The following is a 20,195-nucleotide window of genomic DNA, read 5'->3' as shown; positions in this document are numbered from 1 at the left end:
CAAAATGCTCTAGTCAAACTAAATAATTTATATTTTGTCATTCTACTTTATTATGATCTTTTTCTGTTGAACTTATCACTCCAACCACGAGTAAGCTGAAACTTGCAAGCCGTGCTTAAAATCTTTGAAAAACAAAAACACCTACGTTTCTTAAATTTAATTTGCTCCCTTATTAGAATTTCAAATTTGACAAGGTCAAACTCAAATATCAATAACTTACATTATACTCAAATGCATACTAAACAAACCGAGATTTAATTTAAACACTCAAAATAGACACAGAGTTGAATAGTTAATCCTTTTAAATATTTCTTTTCTTAAAAGTACCCACGCATGTAGCATAGAGTGACAAATATCTAATTGAATAAAAACAATTCTAATTCTCATTTTTGGTATTCAAAGCATTAGCTTCGTTGATTCTTAATTGGTACCCTTATTTTTTTTAAATCAAAAACAATTTTTTAATTAGAAATTTTAAAATAAAATAAGGAGACTTTATGCAGTTCTCCCCTTCCGAATTTGAACTTTGGGAAAAGTTGAGGAATGATCAATACAGCCTTTTCATCTTCAAGATCTTCAAGTTGAAGTTGAATTTGACTAGGTATCATGTTAAGCCCAAAATACTCACAAATCACAATCGTACCAAGCAGCTATAGAATTATACATCTATAGGTAATCACTTGGTAGTGCATTTTTTAATAAATTTTTATTATGCTTTAATTTCCTGTACTCTCATTTTGTAGCATATAACTCCCTCCAACCTATGTTCAGAAATAATTTCAGATGGTCTCTAAGTTACTACTACAACAGAAGTGCCCTGAAAGTGTCATCAAAGAAGCAAGCCTTTTTATGTATTTCTAGAGTAATTCTGGCTCAGCAACTATCTTTCCCCAAAATCTCAACATGTATAAGGACAAGAGTTTGTTTCGCACTGACCCAATTGCACTAACTAATCTGAAAACAGACTGATGAAATGCTGAGCAGACTTGGACTATTAATAAAACCAAGGGATTCAGATGCTCTGAAATCAACATTGAATAGCTCCCAACACTTACAAACCAAAGTCCGCTTCAGCTCGCTTTAGCACAGACGTCACCCTCGTGAAAAATTCTGGTTCTTTTTCCTCTATATCTTCAAGTGTCCTCGACTCGTGTTCATCAGCCTAAGGGGAAAAAGAAAATACACAACTTTGGTTACAATTGTAAAGAAGAAATTAAAAATGAAAGTAGAAGATGCAACTGTAATTTAACAAAGACAACACAACTTCCTGTGTAATAATATGTTGTGCAGACTACAATGAAATCATTCGCATCTTTAAAAAAATATCACACCAGCACATTGCATTTTCATGTGAATCAATTTACCTTGATAAAGCTAATCTATTTCGAGTCTCCATTTAGTTCAAAAACTTATCAATTGCTTGTTGTTGGTTGTTTTAGTAGGAAGACAAAAAATTAACAGACATTATTAAAGGGGGAAAAATTAAAGGAGACCGCTTCTAGTGTATCCTTCCAATAATAAGCTTTCCAATCATTAACTTTCATATATGTAATTGTGTATATATAAATACATATGCATAAAAGGTTACTGGTTGGTGCAGTTGTAAAACTCAACTCATCAAGCATGAGAGGACAATACGTAACGATCATTCTATACATTTATATTCAATTAATAAGAAATACCTCCTTAAATCTAAGAAGGATTAAGTTTGACACAGATGCTGGCTTTGCCTGGTCCCACCTGAAAAGTTACCATGGGCAAAATAAAACGAGTGAAATACGATATGACATCCACCATGAAAGAAGCATCAAACTTTGCAGAGAGAAACAGTTGTATATGTGACAAAGATACAGGTACCATGGTAACATACAATGAGATACAACTGATGCTATTCAACAAATCATATCAGAAACATTCAGGATGCTTGGTAAATTGCTCGATTACATAGACCTTTACTGTAATTGCTATAATCTAGGCAATTAATTTCCATAACACAAAACTAAAATCAATCTGGAGACAGAAGACTAGACTTAACCATTTTCAGTTGGGCTTCCTTACCAATTTTGAAAAATAGTAGTTCTTTTGCATAAGTTCTGGGTCCCGAGTTTTAAAAGAAGTTTCAAACCAGAGGGAAATACAAAGTTGAAAAACAGTATATGACTTGAGCAGTATTGATATGTTGAAGCAATAAAAAATAGAAATTTGCCAACGATGACAGGAGTAGCCACCTTCAACATCAGATCAGCAGTTGAAAGACCTCATTACCTTTCAATGATACCAAGTTGCAATTACTTCGTTTCACCATGATTTCAAGAATTTTTATTATCCACCATCAAGTCACACCCGTAGCTGGCAATAAGCATTCGGCATCCCCACGCTATTGGCACTAAACAAATCATCACTTCCACAATGGTCAAAATCCCAGTGCTCTCTTTCCATACTATCGATTTTCTTTATCAACTCTCTTTCTCACTTTAATTGTCTCTATTATTTGTCAATTCTTCTAGATTTCTCTTCCTCCCATCATCAATCTCTCTCTACGAGTTTGTTCTTCTACAGAACCTCTCAATTCATAAATCTCTCACACTAAAAACTCTCAGAGAAACCTCTCTAAATCATCCATTCTAAAATTTTGAACAGTCGTGAATGAACAAGAAAGAAGTAACCAGGAAGGATACATAGGAGAAGTAGAATGATACAAGTCCAAATAAATTTATTTTATTTTATTTTTTGAAGCAAGCTTGGATTATATATCATCAACAAATCATATATAACCTCAGCTAGCTTACCAAAAAAAGAAGACGACTTATTTGGCCTTCATTAATCTTTGACACAGTTACTTATCAAAAAAAAAATCTTTGACAAAGTCAAAAATCAAAATAATGGTGAGGAAACTCTTCTAACAATCATGCGCTCGTCATATGAAACTGTATGTTGGTTTTATATTTTTATTGATGGCCATCCACGAGGGGGGAAATTTATGAAACATACTCAGCCCTTCTCCATTCTTTTTCTTTATTCTCATTTATTTATTTTAATGCATTTTAAAGTTCAGGGGTTGATAGTGAAACAGACTCAATAATGCAGGGTGTGCAAGTATAACTGACCATCTAATTGGGAGTGTGAAAGTTCTATTTAATGTTCCAGTGAAATGCGCTGCTTTTATCAGCGAAAGTTCACTATCTCTTGCTGGTGTCAAAATGTCAAGACAAGAAGTCGGTAGCTATTTAAGTCGCATGCGGAGTGATGTTATTACAAAAAATTTATATATAAGAAAGATAAAGCAGCTTATATGATTACCATACGTCTCCAAACAATTTGTGTTTTTTGCCAAGCTAAGCTTTAGCAAAAGAACTTTTGAATGCCTAATTGTAAAAGGTGACAGTTCAAAAGTGTTAGCAGATATGATAACCACGATTTATGGAATGACTTACCGTATTAGTAGAGATTTGATTATGCTATAGAATATGCCATAGAATATGCTAATAGAATATGTCATAGAATATGTTGTGATTTGATTTATATTTGATTTAATTTCCTTTCTTATAATATGAGCATTTGCTCCTTTTATCTATAAATACTAGAGCTGTGAATGAGTGATAATCTCATTCAAGTCTTTACACAATTCTCTCCTTCTTTTTATATTTCTACTTGGTATCAGAGCCAGAGTAGTCCAACTGCAATGAGAGCCTTGCGAATTCGGCACCATCCATTCAGGAATGGTCTAAGGTAACGTCGCCCATCCGGGAGGTGTCAGGTAGGCAGGGCGTTCCGACCTCAATGAGGGCGTTGTGAGTTTGGCACCAATTACTCAGAAATGGTCTGAGGAGACATAGTTGTTTCTTTTTATGGTCTGAGGAGACATTGTTGATTCTTTCATCTATATTGTTTAAACATATGTATGAAGGGGAATTGTTTGAGGAGACATTGTTGATTCTTCCATCTACATGTTTTAAACATGTGTATGAAGGGAAATGGTTTGAGGAGACATTGTTGGTTGTTTACGGTCTGAGGAGACATTGTTGGTTATTTATGGTATGAGGATACATTGTTAATTGTTTATGGTCTGGGAAAACATTTTTTATTTGTTAATCAGTACTTCATCTAAGGGAAAATCATCGCTAGTCTGATTTGCACTCAATTTGTCACAAGTTTTTAGCAACTTGCAAACATTCTTACAAAGAGCGTCAGCAAGATCGTGTTTGAGAATGCATTGTCCAATTTGGGCGTTTTAGATATCCACGAACCAACTTGAGGGGGAATGTTAGCAGATATGATCTATGATAGCCACGATTTATGAAATGACTTACCGTATTAGCATAGAATTGATTATGCTATAGAGTATGCGATAGAATATGCTAATAGAATATGTTATGATTTGATTTAGATTTGATTTAATTTCCTTCCTTATAATATGAGCCTGTGCTCCTTTTATCTATAAATACTAGAGCTGTGAATGAGTGATAATCTCATTCAAGCCTTTACACAATTCTCTTCTTCTTCTTTTTATATTTCTACTAAAAGAATCCATACCTCACGAGCATTAAATCGTTGATGGAACGCCACATTTCACGCCCTACATCCTTTGTAGATTGATCTCTTGCACTTCGTCCACGCCATAACTCTTTGGCAACATATGCAACTTCTTCAATATCTACCTTAAGAAGTGTACAAACCAATTGTGACAAGAAATAAACATATCATTTATTTATAAAGATTAGAAGAATAAGTATTTTAAATCAAAGCAAATTAACAACTACCAGTAGAAAAAAATGAAGGACGGACGACCACTAATCTTACACAGGATGCACAAAAAAGAAAAGAAGTTATTGAAATAACCAAAGTACAAAACACAATGTATGGCAAGACTATTATAAATTGTTTTTAAAAGTAACTAGATGAATCGCACAAATCAGAAATGAGAGTTACAAGAGCCAGAGACTAAGGTGGAGAAGCATCCCACCAGACACCATTCCTATTCCTCGCAAGAAGCTTCTAAAAGCCCACTAAGCTATGAAGAACAAAGTAGGAGAGAAGATAGCCCCATTGAATCACCTTGAACGACCCATCGAGAAGAAAAAAAAGCAATAAGCAATGCACTAACACAAGGTACCAAAACCAACCCTTATCACATAAAACAAGAATTCTCAACATCATCAAAGGGATTCTGCATCTTAACCTTGCAAACCACCCCTGCAATTTCACATTTTAAATGAACACCTACTCGATAAATAAAGAAACTACAAGCAAAATGTGCCAACTCAAAAATTGAATAACATTTGAGTATAGTGTGGATGTGGTCACACTACAGTAGCTTTCACAACAAATTTATATTATTTACTCAAAATGATATTGTACCGAATGGATGTTTCCAAAGGTATTCCCAACCCAAGAATAATGACAAGTTACACCAACTAGAAGACTTCCTCAAAAGACTTCCAGCAAACTGTTTCCAATTGTGAAGGCATGTAATTACCCCCAAAAAAGGAGGGGAAAAAAAAAAAACTTCAAAACCTGTAACAAGATAGGTAGACTAATAAGCTTTGTCTTCCTCTTGTTTTTTTTTCACTGAGGATTCAGCTCGCGTTATCAATTAAAATGATCTTTGTTAGATATGCACACAACAAGGTATGGAATACAAAATGAGTTAAGGGCCCAGATGTAATTCTAGTGCTTCAAGAGACAATTAAAATAAAGACAATGAGAAAGAAGAAAAATTTGTACGAAAATGCAAATATGCAAACCCAAAGGGGTTGGCTCAAGTGGGTAAGTCACTTGGCCCTTGTGCCTCATGAAGCATCGGGTCTAAGTTTCAAGTCCTCTTGGGTGCAAACAATTCCTTGGAGGAGGGGTGTGTGAGTATCAATTAGGAGAAAAAAAATGCAAATATGCATACCTGAACTTGCATGGAGGTGCCATATAATAATTCCTCATGCTCAATAAGGCGCTGATGGAGCATACAGTAGTGATCCGTATCAAAATTCACCACTGGTTCTGTGTGAACTTGCAACCCTGCTAGTTGCGTCACAACATAGGAAGCCATGACCTGTCCAAAAATCGCAGGTATTGTACCTAGAACAGGAATGATGCGGACCCTAAAACCTGGTACTATCTGATATCAGGATTTCGACATATTAGTATGTTGAATCTCAATGCATCCATCATAGGATCCATATACAGTGCAATCTTTCTTTGGGTAAAACATGTGTCATATTACAAGTGAGATAATTAAAAAGCAGCAGCTAATACTTCAAAGGAACACGCAAACATCCTTACTTGATAATCTGAAGGATTTTCTTCTTCTCCACTTGGTCCCTTGAATGGAAGCAACTTTGCCTTGGGTTTTTCTAAAGAAAAAACTACAGGAATGCCACCTTCTATACCATAATCTTTCCTTAAACGGTATCTCACCTACAAAATGGATGTTCCATTGCAAGCTGTATTTAGTGCACAAGTAACATGTAAGAAACACCTGAAGTAAATCCATACGATACAATGAGTATACAAAGGCAGAAGTCAGGTCCTAGATGTTGATACAAGGCCAAGATTCAACAGGAAAAGAGGTTAAGCAATGACATCAATATCTTATACTAAAAAGTTGGCTAATCTGAAAGCAACAAAAGCAGGTATAGCCCCAAAAGCTTTTGAGCTAGGAATCACATAACGGAGTTTTATCATGGCATACAATTTTAAAATGGAACTCTCAAAATGTTTCCAAGGAAGTGCAACGAAATGCGAAGAGGTTTTAAATTCCTAAAATCAAATTAAAGAAGTGAAAATTGGAAATTGAGGGAACCTTTTTGGCTAAAAGGGCATCACTCACTGCTTAAAGAGTTCAAAATATGAAGATGTCTGGTTCACATTTTTATTTTGGAACTAGACAAATATTCATTAACTGGGGAATCTTACAGATGTTCTGCCTAAGTCCCTAAAAGTGGAGCATATACCATGAGTTGTGGGGGATTCACCATCTTTCAAACAGTAAGCTTCCTTGCACAAGCATGAATTACACAGTTTGACAAAGATGAAGGAAACTGGGGTAGTACTGAGATTGTTGTACAGTATTGTATGAGTTGTCACGTTGTACAGTATTGTATGAGTTGTCACGCTGCACAGTATTGTATGAGTTGTCACACGTGTACAGTTAGTATTGTATGAGTTGTCACCTACCCCTCATTACCATATATAGAATTACCATGTATAGGGTTTACTTGTTCTCCACTCACCTACTCCCGTAGCTTCTCCTATATAAACACCATTGTATTATTGTATTACTGACTCACTAACATATACGTTTTCATATATTCTCTCTCTCTCTCTCTCTCTCTCTCTCTTACAACAGCGATGATGTACATGAGAAACATAATTTTGAAAAATCAAATGCATAAATAAGTAATTAAATAATAGATTAAATGGCGATTTTTTCCACTGAAATAAATGCAGTAGAAATGGAAGAAAATGAATTGCTCAAAAATGTAGGTTTAATATGGAGCATGGTCCTAAATAGACCCAGCATGCAAACTAAAATCCACAGGCAGAAATCACATAGATAAATCAAAAAATATAAAGCAAAGTCGAGGGATAAAAGCATTACAGCTCGAGAAAGCGGGTCATTTGTTGACTCTCTTAAATCAGCCACACGGATTCTTGTTGGGTCAGCTCTTGCACCAGCTCCTGTTGCAGATAGGACTTTCAAACCCCTACGTACACATGCAGCAAGAAGTGCCACCTATTACATATATTTCTTAATAAGTAAATTTAACCACCTTGTACATATAATGAAGTAAGCAGTTCATTAAAACTAAAAAGTGAGACCATTTATCAAAATCATAATTCATATGAAACCATAAATGATTATTTCCATAACTGAAATATATGTGCTAAGTAATACATTTTCAGCAGAAAGCCAAGGCATGTACAAATAGAAACCCACCTGCATTATCCAAATATATCAAAAAAGATACAAGGGATCTTAGTCTTTAGATGAGTAGCACACAAGCAGAAACATGCGCATGCAGGTACATACTCTTGTAATAGAAAATGACCAAGCATTCTTTTTTGTGCACATATTCGCATAACAGTGCAATAACAAGTCATGTGCACTTAAAGTAAATTAACATATATCACCAAGGAAAAGCCATATGAAGTACATGTAGATTAAGGTGTTGCCACTTTAAATGATTACAAAGTCATTTTTGTATTTTTGATGTCATGTGCACTTAAAGTAAATTAACATATATCACCAAGGAAAAGCCATATGAAGTACATGTAGATTAAGGTGTTGCCACTTTAAATGATTACAAAGTCATTTTTGTATTTTTGATGGGAAAAACTTATTCAGATTTCAGAACTTATCGTTTCATTGTTTTCTTTTCTCTAGCCTAGCATAGGTAGGCTCCTCCAACCCCCATCCATACTTGGACTTGAACCTTACAACTTCCAATATCAAGGGAGCTTAGGTGTTGCTTGACTATCAATGAGTGGTGATTATACACTCCATAGGCACATATACATTATCACATCAGCAACCTTTTTCTCAGCTTATATTTTTGACCAGATACAACATTAAGAAATGACATGCTTAGGAAGCTACACAAGCTAGTCCAGAATTGTAATTCCAGTGTGGAAAATAATGGTGCTATATAAGTAAACTGAAACCATAAAGAAGTAGCATTACCTTTGTGTCAATGTTATCAATGCAGTCCAGAACATAATCAGGGTGGCCAGAGAGAATTTCTTCTTCTGAAGATGCATCATATAAGAGCACTCTTGCATCCACATGGCACTCTGGGAAAATTGATGAGAAGTGCTTCTTAAGGCAATGGGCTTTTGGGATTCCGACATCATCTCTTGTTGCAACAGCATGTCGATTTAGGGATGAAAGCGACACCTTTTCATGTAATCACAAAATGAATATGGTACACATTAAAGAATATACAAAACCTAATGCATGTCAATCTGAAAGCAAAATCAACAACATTATTAGCTCAGGCAAATGCACTGATAATACAGAAAATTCTTTTATTCTTAGCCTGAATATCTTTAGCTCCAAATTGCAAAATCTTAAGTTAAACTTACTGGTCAGTCAGATGTAGATATTTTACTTCCTCAGCCCAGCTTGCAGCCTTGCATAAATTCAAAGTAAACCCGGAAAATTTTATTTACTGATATCAAATCTCCCAGATTCTTGGGAGAAGGTTTTATTCCCAAAGAAACAGTCCAATATATATGCACTTTTAGATTTGGCATCAATCCGGTACACACATACAACCTGAACTTTAGGTGTTCAAAAACCTTCAGAGATAAATCAACAACTAGTGCGATGCTTTGCTCAGAGATAAATCAACGGCTAGTGCTTCCGGAACAGAGCCTGTAACTGACAATAACATTGGACCCTTTCTATTCAACATATATTTGATTACTAACAAGCTCTGAAAATGTTTTCCTGTTCCAGATTTCCACATAAAAGTCACATGTCCTATATTTTCTTGGTTGTTGGGCTATTTATATAATTGACAAATCATGCTGGTTGTTTTAATAATTTGGCCGTGATAGTTGGATTTGATCGATTCAAGAAATGGGAAAATCAATCAAAGTTTAAATAAGACCCATCTACTACTCCTCTAAGTGTAGTCATATCTAATTGAACCAAAAGCATCTGTGTGCATTCTCACATCATATTCTGTTAATTAAATCATCTAAAAACTTATAATATCGGTTCTGGATAATGAAGAACTGGTTAACAATCACTTTTTATTAAGTCAATCCTCCAACTCTATTGAGAGATTATAACCAAATTAAGCATGAACTGCACTTAACACTGGTTACATTTTGTTATTTTTGGATGATTGATGTTTGTAACTATAATTTTCTTATATAATATGAAGAATTTTAGCAAAAGAAGGAACATAGGCATGGTTCCTTGGAAGTGTAACAAGGAAAAATACATAAGATGGCTCAAACCACTATAAGAACCAAAGCCTCCGTGAAGTCCTTTGTTTTTCTTTTTCTTTATATATTTATTTATTTGGGGGTGGTAGGGGGTTGTGGTTGTGGTTAAGATTGACCTTGAACTTGTTGAAGAGCAACTGCACCTTTTTTAGCCAGAGAAGTAACCTCCAAATTTACTGCTCAAAAGAGTCATCTGACATCCACTTCCAATTATCTAAGCAAACTAAAATTTTCTTAACGAAATGACCATGCCACCAAATTCTTGAACAATCCCATCCAAACTACAAAAACTTAACAATCGTACATTCTCCTAATGACAAATGTTTAGAGGCCCCATCTCCATTCGCCTTTTATTAGACCATACTAGTCGGTTCTGGGGAAGGAAAGATAATGGTCCTTTTCTGGTCCCTAAATTCAGGATATATGTATATATATCAACAGTAGTAGTCAGTCCAAAGTCATGAATAATGTTGGGGCGGGAGGGGGGGGGGGGGGGGGGGGGGGGGGGGGGAGGGTGTTGGGGGAGCAGGAAGGGGGAGCAGGAATGAACAAAGGAAAAGCCAGAAATACTAATTGAACACAAAGTAACAAACTCATACAGGTGGGATAAAACCAAAAACTGGTGCATTAGAACCATTCAAAATGCGAAGGGGTCCATAAGGAGCAAAAAAATAAACCTGATCAAAATCCACAAGAAGGAGCCTTCCAACACCGGATCTTAAGAGCATGGATGCAGCATGACTCCCAACCCCTCCAAGACCAATGACAACCACATATGATGCAGTCACCTTCTGTTGGGACTCAAAGCCAAAGAACTGAATATTCCTAATGCATTCAATAAAGGAATTATATTAAATGTTGCTCAAAGAGAGTTACCGAATAAAATTAAACAAGGTGAGATACTCAAACACCCATCCCCAACACCAAGACATTTTTCTCATTTTACATAACTAAATATTCAACTATTGGACGCATATCCCTGCATCCTAGAATTTGGAATTCGTATATCCGACACTTAAGACACACACAGGCACCAGATATACATTTACCCAAGTCCATGTAACCGCAACATAAAATAAGTAGATACATGTAATACAAGGTTCTACAATCTTAAGGAAGGACTTCGATCTTACAAAAGCTAAAACAAGGTCCCAATATTTCCTTGAATTTTTAATCATTTAGGACCTAAATAGGATTGATTTATATTGTGTACTGTACACATATACCTGGCTGACGTGTATGAACCATCTAAAATGGATATCCACGAACTACTTGAACATGGCATAGGTTATTGCCAAGAAAGTAATTATACAAGGTGTAGGACACGGCCAAGAAAGTAATTATAGCAGTGCCTTTGTTCCTTTGTTCCCCGACTTAAACATGTACAGGAAATATGAATGTGCATGTGGGTATTTAGAAACACCATGAATGAGTTTATTTTCTCAAATTTTGTATAAAAAAAATAGAATTAAAATTTTAGTTACATATAAATGTGAATTCCAGATATATTGCAAATCCTACATACTAGCGTGTCCTGTAAGTCGGAGGAGAAACGAAAATAAAATGGCTAATATTTTCTTTACAGTGCCCAAAACACAAAATCATGTTCGTGAATATGACAACTAAAACAAGAACAAGGAGTCACATTTTATTCAAGTGAACGATATAATAGTGATGTTTCTATGGATAGTTAATGTTTAAACAAAATATTAATGGTCCCATAAACTAGAAATATATAATCGCCTTATAGAAACAACAATTCTTGAATTTGGGAATCAGTGGGACATCTATATCATACTCTTACCTTAAATCCAAGTAACTCACTGCTAATATACACCGAGAGAATGAATGGAAAATGAAAAATGATTATCCGCAATGGGTATTAGGATCCATTCATGTAAAATGTTTGGAGGAGGAGAGGCAGAATAGAAGAGGTGAGACAGAGAGAGTAACTCCCCATATGGGATGAGCACGAGACAAGACTCCCTATTCACAAATCACAAGTGGAGGGGGTATTATTCAAGGCCACACATCCGACCAATGCACATGTGAAGGACAAGGAGATAGAGACACATATCCAATGCATCGTTCTCACAGACAGTAATGTGTCGCAACTTGCATGATCTCTATGATTCTATGGGAGACCAAAACTCTATGGATGTGTGACATATTGATTATTAGTTATCAAATATTTTTAGAGGAGAACCATCGTAACACCCTCGTTCTTTTTTATTTTGTCCGTTCTTTTCTAACTATCTTCTCCAACAGGCAGACCTGAGAACTTAATAGGATCCCCTAAACCAACTAATAAGGACACAGTAATCTAAATTACAGAAAAAGTTCAGTTCACATATTCGATCTCTCATATATCAGTAACATCATTCCTAACAAGGGCACCTTCTACAATGTTTTTCCATTAAATTAAATTAAGAGCATTAATCACTCAAAACTACCTGGTGAGTTGTTCAGAAACTATTTCATCTTCTAGTAAATCTAAACTAGCCATCACATGATTCTCGTCCCGAGGAACATTACAGCCTTTTGTAGCTTTCTCAGGTATAGATCCTTTACCTGTTACAATGATTATGAGAAGCATAAGTAACGTCCATCCTTTTTTCATTTTTGCTTTTTCACTATGAAAATGGGCTTCTGGTCCTTGAAGGGTGAAGTCACAAATCAAAACCATGCAAGTCAACAGATACCCCAAGATCCCAAGAGGCATCAAGTCACTGGGATCCATCAAGGTAATGTTTGTATCAAAATATACGTATACATATGTTAAAATATGCAAATGGTGAAATGTTCACCGAAACTTTAGGGAATGCCAAAAGATAAAGAGTGAAATCAGTAAAACCTGTTGAGAAATCACAAACAATATATGCTAACTTCTAAGTTCTGACTAGGGAGTTAACACCTTGAAGTGTTATATCATGATTAACCATTCAAATTTTAAAGAATTTTCAACTGTAGAAAGAATCAATTATTATTAAGCATGTGATGCAACCTTCCTCTTGAGATTAGATTTCTCTATCTAAAGAAAAATTCTGACAATTTAAAGAAATATGGCCTCAGTTGAGCAAGCTATTTCCAGCTCCACCTTTGCCAAATCAGGTATTACAGCCTCTACCTCAGTGCCTCTATTCCTCTCATCTATGCTATTTGGATAATCAAGCTAGGACAGATCTTTTGTGTGAAGATCCCTAATAAAAAAAGGTTTTTTCCAACAGAAAAAAGCACTTTGCTTGCAATAATCATCTTTCATTCGTCATGCATGCACCTTCTCCTAATTGAGCTGATGAGATTGTGGGTTGTCTATCTATTCAGTAAATTAAGACAATTGTTCAGTAAATTCCAGCAGAATAAATGAAACTAATAGAATTTATTATAGTTCTACATCCTTTTTCAATAATAACATCAATAGCAAGCCCAAATTTGGCATATACAAAGCTTTCTAAGTGGAAAAGAAAAAAAAAAAAAAAAAGCATTCTAACATGTATCCTCGAGTCAAAAAAAGGTGGTGTAATTATGTTGTTCATATGGGTGTAGCCTAGGAATATGTTTTAGCATGCCATGGAAGGCATCTATTAAATCCATATCTGACCACAAAGTTGGTTTTCAATTCCCAATTGGCACATCAAATTCTGTGAAGAGAAGCTGTTGGTCCTGCTTGGTTTGTTACTCCGAAAAAAGTTTTCTGTTTTCAGAGAACTGAAAATCATAATACTGTACAAAAACTCTGTTCAGTTCAATTTTCTAAAAACTGTTTTTTGAAAACTCAGTCATTAAAAAAGGTCTGTTTTCAAAGAACTGTTCGTTTATAGTTCTCTGAAAAGAGTTTTATGTTTTATAAGTTCTTGAGAACTGTCTTTAGTATCCTTTTATTGTTCAATCAATTTTGTATGCACTTACAACCAAAGTTCACACAAGGTTCTAGTCCAAATTTAATTTCAGCACCTGTCACCACATTATTAAACCATGACCTCCAAATGCCACTCTTCGGGAGTTTTGTATTGACAGAAAAATTACATACTCCATTGAAAAGGATATTTGATATAACTTATCATAAATTCAAAAAAAAAAAAAAAAAAATGGAAGGAAGAAAAATAAAACAAAATGAGACAGGAAAGGTCCCATTTTAACCTTTAAGCATCTATCTCAAAAAGTAAGACGAGCTATGGCAAGCTTTTAAAAGCAAATATAACATTAAAAGCTAAAAATTATATTCTTCAACAAGCCATAAGTTATAAGGCAACAATGCAAATAATTAAAAACGTGTAACGAAATAAACATCATTCATTCCATTAGATTTGTAAAAAAACAAATATTTAAATTAAAAAGACCAAAAAAAATTACCACCAGAATCGATTGCCTTTTGACTGCATTCCTTTCCAAACCTTCTGCAAAATACACAGAATCAGTACACCAGGCCCTGCAATTTTAACAAATTGTGCAATAATATATATATATATATATATATATATATATATATATTTTCCTGAATCTTTTCCCTTTCAGTTCAACATTTGGTCACCGGGGAGAAAAAAAAAAAAAAAAAAGGATTAAAAAGAAAGCAAAAATAAAATTTAGGATAAAACTGAACTTCGCTTCAAATCACGCACACTGAAGACACTTTATGTTTCGCTTTTCTTGGAAAATAAAACAAACCCAAGATTCCATGGTCGTTCATTTTCCTACTTTTTATATCGGGAAACAAATGCAAGATTCATATTCGTTGTTTTCAGATAAGTGATTCAAAAACTGTTGAGCATGTGTAGAACTGTGTGTATTCTCTCACCTGGAGAGAAGCTTGAGAAGAGCTACAGTAGTAAAAGAGCCAAACAAAGCCCCAACACCGACCAAAGCCAAGCGCTTCATTCGGTCTTCCATGTCTCTTTTCTCTTTCTGTGAATATGGTGTATTCCTGGCACGCCGACTCTGCCCCCGTTCGAATGCGATCGCGAGGGCTCTTCGAATTATAATTACCCTCTCTTTTTCTTTTCTTTTCTCCACAAATTTATGGAATGGAAAAATGACTCAAAAATAATTTCTCCAAATATATAATACCAATAAAATCACATATAAATTTAATACTTTTTCTTTTTGTCACATATCTTTAGCGATAACCCAAATAAATAAATAAATAAATTTACTATAAAATTTAAAGTGAAAAACTTAACCGGTGACAAATGAGAATTAACCAATACCTTTTAAATATTTATTGGTTAAATTTTTTTTTTTTTTTTTTTTCACATTTATTGGTTAATTCTCATTTGTGATTCATATGAATCCGACCTAAAAAATAGATTCATAATCTTTTTTCAGTCACATTTGTTTTTTGACCTTTTAAATATTTATTGGTTAAATTTTTTTTTTTTTTTTCACATTTATTGGTTAATTCTCATTTGTGATTCATATGAATCCGACCTAAAAAATAGATTTATAATCTTTTTTCAGTCACATTTGTTTTTTAAGTCACATTGTTTATGGTGCAGCAATCTTATTTCTAAATGGATTTGCAAAACATGCTAACAAGAACTTTATGGTGCATTTTAGTTGGGTTAAGTATGAAAATAATTTATTTTATTATACTCTAACAGTAAAATTAAAAATGTTATTTTATTATTTTATTAATTTCAATTATACTCAAATAGAAAATAAAATATAATTTTTTATTATACTCAAAAAGTAAATAAAATTAAAAAATATATTTTATTATGCTAGTATAGTGAAATTAAAAATATTATTTTTATTAATTTTCAATTATAATCCAATAGTAAATAAAATATTATTTTATTATTTTTCAATTACACTCAAACAATAAATAAAATTAAAAAATATATATTTTATTATACTTGAATAGTAAAATTAAAAATATTATTTTATTCATTTTTAATTATAGTCAAATAGTAAATATAATGTTATTTTATTATTTTTAATATACTCAAATAAAAAATAAAATTAAAAAATATATTTTTTATTATACTCAAGTAGTCAAATTAAAAGTGTTATTTTATTATTTTTTATTATATTTGTAAATAATGGAGCCAATTTTTTAAAAAATAAAATAAAAAATTACCAAACATATTTTCTCTTTCTTCTTTTAAAAAATTCAATGTTTGTAATAGTATTTAGTTTTGACAAAAACGGCTGACAATTTTTCAAAATTGCCATTTTCACATAAATGAAATCACAACAACAAATGAAACCACAATTTTACCAAAAGTGTTTAACTAAAGAGTAAAGGTGACAATTCGTGTTCATGGGTCATAATCGTGTCTTATCGATATAAGAGTATTAATCTACTAAACAAATAAATTCAAACCCGACTCATTTAATAATTATGTGAGGGACCCTCAACACTAACATGGTCTATTTATTAAACGGGTTAACATATTAACCCGTTTAAAATATGGTTTCTTTATCAAAACGAGACATTTAATATTCAATTAAATAATAAATACTAGGAAAAAATTGTTACAATTAACCCAAATATTCAAAATGAGAAGAAAAATCATAAGGCGTAATCAATGTTTATGTTGAAATGACTTGACTATCCATAATAATTGAGTTTTAAAAGGTAACATTTTACATAGGTCATGTTCACGATTATGGCATGTTAAATTAAACGGGTTGCATGAATTAAACCCCTCAATCCTAACCCAACACAATTAAATAAATGGGTAAATCGTGTCAACCCGTTTATGACTCGAAATCGTTTAAGGTCAAGCTAAATCTACTTATCTCGTATCGTGTCGTAATTTACCACCCCTACTAAAGAGTAATATTACGGTCTATTTTTTTTTTGCGACTATAATAAAGAGTAGTAGTACGGTCGATTTTTTTTTTTTTACAACTCTAATAATCAGTATCTAATAAAAATTCTAACAAAGTAGTCAATAAAGTAAAGTCTTTCTTCTTTTAATGTATTTAGTTCACTGAATGACGCATCAATCCGTAATAAAAATCGAACGAGACTATTATTATTTTGTAAAATAAAAAATGAGAAAAATAATTTAATTTAATTTAATTTTTATTTCTCTCCTTCACTAGGTCCATGAATCAAACCTAACTTCAAAAAATTTTGGAAAGAAGATATTCTTTTATAACCCTGTAGGAGTTATTGATTTTATACTTATTGTAATACCCCTAATTTTTAAAAGATATTTTTGGTATTTTATTTTTATTTAATTGTCTTTTTATTGGATTAATTGTTTTTATTATTGTGTTGATTATTATTTTTATTATTGTGTTGATTAAATTGCATGTATTTTGTTTATTTGTTAATTGTTAATTATTTATTTGTTTTAATTATTGATTAATTGTTAATTATTAATTGATTGTTAATGATTGTTTTTTTATTTCTTTATTTAAGTCATTGTTATTATATTTCTTGTACATATAAATTTACGTAAGTTCATGTAGCCGGCACTGTTTTAAACCTAGGTTGTTCAATGGGCCGAGTTGTATAAGAATTAGGGTTTAGGATTTAAAAGTCTATATATATGCATATTCTACGTTGGTTTAGGGTTAGAAACAAAACCCTAGTCCTGATAGTCACGAGTGTGAATTAGAGAGATACACAGAGAGCAATAGAGAGAGAGTTCTGAGAGTTTAAAAGGGAGCTTTAAGGAGAAAGGAACGGGGTTGCTTCTGGGTTGAACCAAGAGCACCGGAGGAGGGGGACGGCAATCTAGGACGTTATCGTAAACTTTAGAGACAGTGGATCACAGTTTCAAAATTTGAAACTACGGGCAAGTCTTATTCTTCTCTTTCCCTTTAATTCGTGTTCTGTGCATGCCTATTTAGACTCCAGGGATTAATCAAGCATTAAAACAGATTATATTGAAGTTAGTATCAATCTTGAAAGCATGGTTGAATCGACTGTTAAATCGTTGCATGAATCTGTTTTGTGTGTAGGAAGTTGTTCTGTTAATAATCTGTTCGCATGGTTTTTTAAACTTGTTAGCCTTATGTGTCTTGGAAGGAATACATGATTTTAATTAATTCTAGGACATCAATTGAACTCTAGAATAAGTTATAAAAATTGTACAGAGCCTCTGAATCCCACCGGAGACGAAGAAGATGATCAAATTACGCGCAAACGGGTTACAGGGGGTCACAAGGGAGTAGAGCCGGCTCACCACAAGGGTGGAGCCGCCTCTACAAGGGGTAGAGCCGGCTCCACTTGTGGTGGAGGCGGCTCCACCAAGGGGGGCAGGCGGCTCCTCTTTTATTTTTGTATTTTTTCCACTTTTTGTTTTTTGTTTGGCCTATAGGAAGATTTCTGAGTTGTTCCAGGGGCTGTGGATGGTTTATAAAATTGTTCTAGAGATGTAAAAGGATTGGGAAGCATGTAGTGTTAATTTTGAAGCATAAAATAACCTACAGTTAAATAATACACTGCATGTGGAAGGTTGAACTATATTTTGACATTGCTTACTGTGTTCTATAAGCACTTTGGTTTCTGGCATAAATCTAAACTGTATTCATGTTTCAACTATTGCATAAGTATATACATATATATTCTGGGAAATAATGTAGGTATGCTTAAATGGAAATTAATTGAAGTATAATTAAACAGTATATATCATCAGTTATTGTACTGTTTTGGAGGAGTTATATGTGTGGAGGACTGGAATAGGATTTCTATATCTTATATTGAATGTATAATTGAATCATACACATATTAGATTGGTTGTATGTTGGTTCTGGAGTATAGTTAATAAGTGGTTATTGTGCTATTTTGTTAACTGTGTTGGATGAAGGACTGTGTGCACCGGTATGAGACGGTGGCATACTAGGTATGAACTAAATCGAACATGGTGTTCTACTTAATTTGGATTTAATGGTGGATTAACCAAAACAAGAGGTTAAGTCCATCTTATAATTATGTCATATCATTAAAACGATTGAATGACCTGTGGTGGTTTTATGATGGATTGGTTATACATATATCAAACCACAATACAGATGGTTGATATGTTGTATTAAGAGTACAAGGATTTTATATACATCTTATATGATGCCATGGTATGAGTTTGAATCTCAGGACCATGGTTAGGGCGCGTATATCGCCTAGAATGGATAACTGGACATAGGTGTTGTTCCCTGGTAGGCCTAGGTACACATGACCACATTATTGTGCGATTTGCATGGTATCTCTACTCAGGCTGAGACAGACCTACTGGACTAGTGAGCGTCCTATAGTGTGTACTATATATATACATATGGACTACTCTAGATATTGTTGAGTCTTCCTATAATGTATCTACGTATTGGATTACTGTTTGGATCGTAGTAAAATAGGACTTGCATTTGTGCTTGACCCACTCTCTTATTTTTCAGGTGTTCGTCAGTTCCAGGGTTAGACCTTGGACGTGCAGAGCAGATACAGACATTCATTCTTCCGACTACGTAGGAATCTTTGCTATGTTTACCTTTAGCTTTTATTTCAGATGTTCTAGTTTCTTTTGGGATTTTGATAAGGGGTCCACTAAATGGATTCCCGAATTGTAACTTATGGAGTTTTGGAGTTTGGATTTAACATATTTCAATAATTATATTTTAAGGATTTTTAATTAGCAATCTTTCAGCTTATTATTTTTATTTCTTATTTCGTCTTGTATTCTGTGTTCGGTTACATATTAATTGTTTGATATCCCTCGGGTTTGAGCCTGGGCCTGATTAACCCGTGTCTCGGATCCGAGGGGTATCACACTTATAAATAATATTGATAATATATCTAGCATGGTCTACAAAGAATATTTCTCTTCCACATCACAAAGGGCTTGTTTGACATTGCCATTGTAATGGGGAAAAAAAAAAAAAAAAATAGAGAAAAAAAATAAGTGTTTTTTATGAGTAGAGCTGTCACAAAATTATCATAAACAAAAGTTAGGTTAATTATTTAGTTATGCATTATATAAAATGTTTTTCATAATTAAAGTAATTTTATATTTTAGTGTTAGATTACAAGTTTACCCATTTATCTACCACATAGGTTTATTGCATACTACAAATTCCCATATATATATATATATATATATATATATATATATATATATATATATATATATATATATAATTACACCCTAAGTTACACAATCATTCTCAACATGTGTCGCTCTCACGCTCCAAGCGCACTCCCGCTCCGCGCGCGTTCTCACTCAAATTCTCATTGCTTATGACTTAATTCTGCCGCTCCCACGCTCCCGCTCTCGAATTCGCTCTCGCTCTCATTCTCG

The 20,195-nt window shown here is 33.5% G+C and overlaps 1 protein-coding gene across 5 annotated transcripts; it reads right to left on the bottom strand.

The window, feature by feature from the left end:
• Positions 1-813: 813 nt before the first annotated feature.
• Positions 814-14,983, bottom strand: LOC132284205 (tRNA threonylcarbamoyladenosine dehydratase). 5 transcript variants are annotated; one of them, XM_059786287.1, is made up of 11 exons: positions 14,747-14,981; positions 14,305-14,348; positions 12,405-12,522; positions 10,629-10,776; positions 8,678-8,890; positions 7,595-7,729; positions 6,277-6,411; positions 5,897-6,112; positions 4,534-4,658; positions 1,683-1,740; positions 814-1,162 (listed from the first exon to the last, which is right to left on the bottom strand). In XM_059786287.1, exons 1-11 carry the CDS (start codon positions 14,836-14,838, stop codon positions 1,052-1,054), a joined length of 1,395 nt encoding a protein of 464 aa, XP_059642270.1. In that variant the 5' UTR covers positions 14,839-14,981; the 3' UTR covers positions 814-1,051. The 5 variants fall into 5 exon arrangements, 4 of the variants coding, with proteins under 4 accessions (XP_059642270.1, XP_059642271.1, XP_059642272.1 ...); XM_059786288.1 differs by having other exon boundaries at positions 14,308-14,348; XM_059786289.1 differs by having other exon boundaries at positions 14,305-14,345.
• Between the last annotated feature and the right edge of the window lie 5,212 nt (positions 14,984-20,195).

This window comes from Cornus florida, unplaced genomic scaffold, assembly GCF_030987335.1.
Source record: "Cornus florida cultivar Cherokee Brave unplaced genomic scaffold, ASM3098733v1 CherokeeBrave_3.0.0_Hap2_Chr11, whole genome shotgun sequence".
Lineage (NCBI taxonomy): Eukaryota > Viridiplantae > Streptophyta > Magnoliopsida > Cornales > Cornaceae > Cornus > Cornus florida.
Note: the sequence above shows the minus strand (reverse complement) of the source record. Positions and strands in the feature narration are given on the sequence as shown.